The following is a 6,133-nucleotide window of genomic DNA, read 5'->3' as shown; positions in this document are numbered from 1 at the left end:
CCCGCCGCTCCCCGCTGCACCCGCCGCTCCCCGCTGCACCCGCCGCTCCCCGCTGCACCCGCCGCTCTCCGCTGCTCCCCGCTGCACCCGCCGCTCCCCGCTGCTCCCCGCCGCTCCCCGCTGCACCCGCCGCTCCCCGCTGCACCCGCCGCTCCCCGCTGCTCCCCCCCGCTCCCCGCTGCACCCGCCGCTCCCCGCCGCTCCCGGAGGCCTCCGTAGCCCACAGTGGCGGGATGCAGCAGCTCCCACCTGCTCCCGCCGGGCACATCCCACAGTTCTGGCTGCGCCTCCGCAGTGCGGGCAGCTGCGTCCTTTGGCCCGGGTGAGGTTCTCCCGGTGACCGGATAGTTCCTGGCCCCAACCGAGTTCGATCTCGCGCCTCCCCTGGTCCAGATGCGAGGAGAGACTACCGGCCTCTGCTCCACCGGGGCGCTCCACAGAGGGGGCCGCGGGGTTCCTGCGCCCTCCCCGCCCGGCGCGCACCCGGTGTGAGTGACTGCGGACCTCGCCGCCTGTCCCTCCAGTGCGCACCCCGCGCTGCTTCCTGCAGCGGATGCTGGGCCCAGGGTGGGGTGGGGGGTCACCTAAGACCGTGGGGTGTCGGGAGCGTGCCCGAGGGCGCATCGGTCCCTTCTGCCGCATGCTGCTTCTGGCTTGTGTCCCCCCAGCCACCGTGTGTCCCCACCACCGTGTCCCTCTCTGCCGCTGTGTCCCCCCACCGCGTCTCCACCACCGTGTCCCCCTCTGCCTCCTTGTCCCTTGTTCCTTCTGCCACCGTGTACCCCTGCCACCACAGTGTACTGCCGTGCCCTGAGAGGGAACGAGCCTCCCCTCAGAAAGCAAGGCTCTGGTTAGACCTGGGACAGTGGGGTTGGAGACCTGCGTTCTGCTGGCCTGACCAGGAGAGTGGTGTCATGGGGTAGGGTATCCTCCCACTGCTTTTGCGTCCCCACTTCACCCTCAGCTCTGACACCCCCAGGATCAAGGCTGACGGTGACCACCTGCCCACACACATCCTGAACAACCACGTGGACCTTGAGCCCTCCTGGAGGGTCCAGGTCACCCACAGCCCTGGAGCCACCATGTCTGTGTTCAGGACCTACTGCACACCTTGACCTCCAGTCGCTCCTCTCCTATCCCAGGAACACCCCCCCCCCGAAAACCGCTCCAGAAAACAGGCTGAGATTTCCATCCAAACCACAGAAAAGTAGACCTCGAAGTGGACCTCAAAGGTGGTAGTACTCTGCTTTCCAACGAAACAGTAGTTTATTGTGAGCTTCACATGAGTACCACAGATGTTGTACCATGAATGGACTGTCCACCGTGGAAAAGAACGTCGTAAGTCAGGGCATTTACCGAGCATGCTGGTAAATGCTCCAGGCAGGCAGGAGCTCTCCCTAAGACACAGATGTTACCTTTTTAGGGCTGCGGGACACTTCCACATTCTCAGAACTAACTGTATTAGTGCTAGGATGTCAAGTCAGACAGCTTAGGCTACTAAAGCGCTTAAGAGGACCCAGGATCATTGGGCTCCTGGTCTGCACAGTCGTCACCACCCTCCATGGGGGTTGGAGTCACCTAGAACAGGTAACAGGCACCATCTGCAGAAAACCACACAAACCTCTGCCCCCGGGCAGTGCTGCCTTTGTGGTTCACTTCTCTGACCTCATCCTGCGTGCTGCTCCCCCCTTTTCCTTCCGGGTTCCCTCCCCAGGGCTTTCCACCCCACTGCGCCTCTTCTCCCCAGCCCTCCTCAGGAGGCAGCCGTGCCCTTGGCAGCTGCAGCACCCTGGCATTCCGCCAGCACATCCACACAGGTGCAGCCAGGATGGGGCTTTCAGAGCTACTCAGTAAGAGGCAAAGTTGGGGCACTGATTTTTAAAAATATTTTATTTTTATTTTATATATATACGAGTGTATTGCCTGCATGTATGTGAGTGCACCCGTGTTGTGCAATGCCACGGAGATCAGAAGAGGGCTTTGGATTCCCCTGGAACTGGAGTTAAGGATGGTTCGTAGCCGCCATGTGGGTGCTGGGAATTGAACCCGGGTCCTCTGCAAGAACAGTCAGTGCTCTTAACCTCTGAGCCAACTCTCCAGCCCTGGGACACAGATTTAACTACAGGCATTGAGATAGAAGTGCCCTGGAGTTATCAGCTACACGTGGGCTGTGGGAGCTTTTGAAGTTACATGTAATCTGTAGCCTAGTTTAAAAGATTAAGTTTTTATAAGCATTTTATAGGCTGAGGATACAGCTCAGTGGTAGTCTAGCCTGGTGGTCCAGGCTCCAAAACAGACTTCTAAAAGTGTAGATGATGCTGGGCATGGTGGCATGCCCCCTTAATCCCAGCCCTCCGGAGGCAGAGGCAGGTAGATCTCTGCAAGATGGAGGCCACTCCGATTCACATCATGACTTTCATGTGGGCTGTGACTAGGGTGACCCTGTTAAAAAAAACAATCAACAAAATAAATAAATAATAAAAATATAGATGGTAAAATAGACATATCCTAAATTTGCCTTTCCAGGTGTGTGATTCAGTGGCATCAAGTACAACCACATTATGGTGCAGGCATAACCCAAATCCACCCCAGAGCACTGCCATCTTCCCAGACAGGTGTCACACAGGCAGTAACCTTCCCTCTACTCAGCCCTTGGCACCCACCGTCTTCTTTCTGCCACTATGGACTTGAGGACTATAGTCTTCCCTCAAATGAGGGAGTCATGGTATATCTGTCATTTAAAATGTGTGTGTGTTGGGGCTGGAGAGATGGCTCAGCAGTTAAGAACACTGGTTGTTCTTGCAGAAGACCCTGGTTTGAATCCCAGCACCCACATGGCAGCTAACAACTGTCCGTAACTCCAGTCCCAGGGGATCCGACAGCCTCCTCTGACCTCTGCGGGTATTGCACTGACACGGGTGCGCTTACCTACTTGCAGGCAATACATGCATACACATAAAATAAAAATAATAATTTTTTTAAAAAAAGAATATAAAATGTGTGAGGACAAAGGACAACTTTAGAGACCTGGTTTGCTCCTTCCACTGTGGGTTCTGGGGATCGAACCCAGGTCCTCAGACTTAAAGGACAAGCAGTTTTATCTGTCGAAGCATCTCGTCATCTCTTATTGTTCTGTTATACCAGGCTTATCTTAGTTAATGTAATATCTTCAATGTCCAGCTGGTGGTGGTGGTGAATGCTGAGGCCATCTCAGAGACAGAGCAGACTAAGATTGACCTGTTTGTTTCTAGGTCATTATCTGAGAAAGAATTAAGACACAGCAAGGAACTGGGAAGTTTTATCAGTAGTGTGCAAGTGCGCACTCCAGGGAGCGCGGCTTTTCAGGAGCAGCTACAGAGGCTTTACTATGAAATCTAGACGTGCAGCTTGAGGCTGCTGCCGTGAACATGTTACATCAGAAACACATGGGACCCGTTTGTCTTTCCATGTCAGACTTTACCAAATGATGACAAACTCACAAGCCGTCATCAATCTCATGGGCTGCAGTTTGCTGATGATCGTGATTCCCTTGCTGGTGTGGTTGGCCAGCGACAAACACAGGTTCTTTGATACTTTTAGTCCAATATTCCAGTCTTTATTTTGCAGGGCTGGTGTCCTGGTTTGTTCTTCATTGCTGCCGCAAAATACTCTGACCACTACCAACTTGGGGAGGAAAGGGTTTATTTGTCTTACATCTCCCAGGTTGTAGTTCATCAGGGAGCCCAAGGTAGGAACTCAGGGCAGGAACCTGGAGGCAGGAGCTGGAGCACAGGCCATGGAGGAACGCTGCTTACTGGCTTGCTCCCCTGGCCCCTGCTCAGCCTGCTTTCTTATCCAACACAGGCCCACCTGCCCAGGGGTGGCACCACCCACAGTGGGCTGGGCCCTCCCACATCACTCATCAAGAAGATTCCCCTCAGACATGGCCACAGGCCAGTCCAATAGAGGCAATTCCCCAATTGGGGCTCCCTCCACCCAGGCGTGTCAAGCTGACACTAAAGCTCTCTAGCACAGCTGGGAACTGAATTAGGGCATCATGCATGCTGGGCAAGTACTCTGCCTTTGAGTACAACCCGAGTCTTCTCATTCCAATCTATATTTTTTTCCTTTTTTTCCTTTTTTTTTTGTCAGATCATCTTTTATTGAAATAGTTTCTCTTGCTTAACTAGCTGGGCATTCCGCTGCACTGCTGTTGATGTCGTCTATGATGTCATGAGGGTGATGGCCATCCACATTGCAACCCATAGATTGTGCAGTACCCAGGATCTCTTTAATAGTTCCAGAAAGTTCTCTGGCTAAGGACCAGTGCCGCATCTGTCAGGCAATGGTGACATTCTCATCAAAACTGATATTTCCACTGTGCTTAATGTTTTTCTGCTTCTGTTTCTTGGTGGCTCCTTGAGGGCTTTGATGACCAGGGCAGAGGCAGAAGGTATGACCTCAGTCTGGGCCTGTCTGTTCTGAACAGTCAGTTTCACTGTAATCCTCAGACCTTTCCAATCCCCTGTGGCCTTGGCATTGTCATCACCAACTTTTTTTGGAGACAGATCCAGGGGCCTGATCTTGGGGGCCAAGGCGGACATGGCTCCGACTTCGCCTCTGGTGCACCTCAGATAGGCGACTTTGATCTTGTTGGGGTCGAAGTTGGGCAGCATGATGGAGGCAGCAAGTGTCAGATGAACCCGGATTTGGGGATGACCGAAGAAAGTTGCACCTAAGCCTCCTCCGAGCTGAAAGCCAAAAGGGCTTTTGTTCCAGTCTTAATTACTAAAATTAGCTATTAGGTCATACATTTTATATAAGTGTGTGTGTGTGTGTGTGTGTGTGTGTGTGTGTGTGTACGCACATGCTTGTGCCCAGGCAAGTTAATGAATGGCTAAGAGCATGTTAAAGAGGCTTCAGAATTCAGAGCATCTGTCCTAAAGTCAAAGTTACAGGTGTAGAAAAAGCCTGTAGGGGACAAGCCTTAGGAACGAGCTGTTCTGGCATAGAGATGTAAAGATTTCAGGTGCAGGTCCAGGTTACAGACCATTCCCAACACCAGTTAGAAGTGGGCTGAGTGTCATGGGCAGGAGAAACTCAAGCTGGAGCAGGGGGCAGAGGCGGGAGTTCATCACTGCTGCAGATTTCCTGAGGCTTGTGATGAGTGAACCAGGCGACTAGTCAGCATGCCAGCCACATCTCAGTCTTGGGGCATGCTCCCGCCTTCCTTACGGTCCCAGGTGACTGGTAAATTGCTACGTCTGGTGTTTCTGATGGGCCTGATAGAGTCACAGGGGTCTTTACTTATTGGCACAAACAACATACCAGTTTGACCTCCTGGTGAGCTGGCAGGTGGTGGCTGCTTACCTGGGTAAATAAGGTGTGGAATTGTTCTTTCTTGACGCTTAGACTCAAAATGGAGTAACTCAATTTGGGGCTGTTGCTTTTTAAGATGGAGCAGATCAGTAGCCGGCCGTGGTGGCGCACGCCTTTAATCCCAGCACTCAGGAGGCAGAGGCAGGCAAATCTTTGTGAGTTCGAGGCCAGCCTGGTCTACATAGTGAGTTCCAGGACAGCTTATGGGCTGAAGCATTCAGCACAGAGTGACTTGGAGCAGGCCCAGCACTGGGTTCTCGGTCATACAGTTTGGTTTTGTTTTTTTTTTTAAGTATTTTTTAAAATATTTTATTTATTGTTTTTATGTGTCTGCCTGTGTTATAGGACGGAGTTCGTAAAAAAATCACCAACACCACTTTAAGAAAAGTAACAAGGTAAATTTTAATTTTCGACCAGCCGGGCTGTCTATCTCGGGAGTAGAAGCAGCCCTGATGGTCGTCAGGTCAGAGTTTTTATAGGATTACAGAATTATTATTAAAACAGGACACTTGTGAACCAATCAGGTTTGTACAACATAGCAGAATTTTGACTCTATTAATCAACAACCAATCATTATACAGACAAGTGATACAGTCATATAACTTGGCAATCTACTTTGTGACCTTAAAACAAGCCAACTGTTTTAGCCATAATAAGTATAATAAGACAGTCAAGGTAAATGACTTCTAGGTGGTCATACAATAACAAGATAACAAGGGTGGTCTTATGCCCTGTGTCAAGATGACCCAAGATAGCAAGCACATTACAGAGGTGA

General features: G+C 51.7%; 1 protein-coding gene and 1 pseudogene across 1 annotated transcript in view; both read right to left on the bottom strand.

Annotated features, from left to right (window-relative positions):
* Positions 1-408, bottom strand: part of CUNH4orf48 (chromosome unknown C4orf48 homolog) — a 2,151-nt gene extending 1,743 nt beyond the window's left edge. Inside the window, exon 1 of the mRNA XM_008841837.3 lies at positions 250-408. Coding sequence (XP_008840059.1) covers positions 250-268 — 19 coding nt within the window. The 5' untranslated portion in view covers positions 269-408. The remainder of the gene's footprint in view (positions 1-249) is intronic.
* A 3,753-nt stretch (positions 409-4,161) lies between these two features.
* On the bottom strand, positions 4,162-4,670 carry LOC103741132 (annotated as a pseudogene).
* Between the last annotated feature and the right edge of the window lie 1,463 nt (positions 4,671-6,133).

Source organism: Nannospalax galili, unplaced genomic scaffold, assembly GCF_000622305.1.
Source record: "Nannospalax galili isolate Female #2095 unplaced genomic scaffold, S.galili_v1.0 scaffold101, whole genome shotgun sequence".
NCBI classification, from domain to species: Eukaryota; Metazoa; Chordata; class Mammalia; order Rodentia; family Spalacidae; genus Nannospalax; species Nannospalax galili.
Note: the sequence above shows the minus strand (reverse complement) of the source record. Positions and strands in the feature narration are given on the sequence as shown.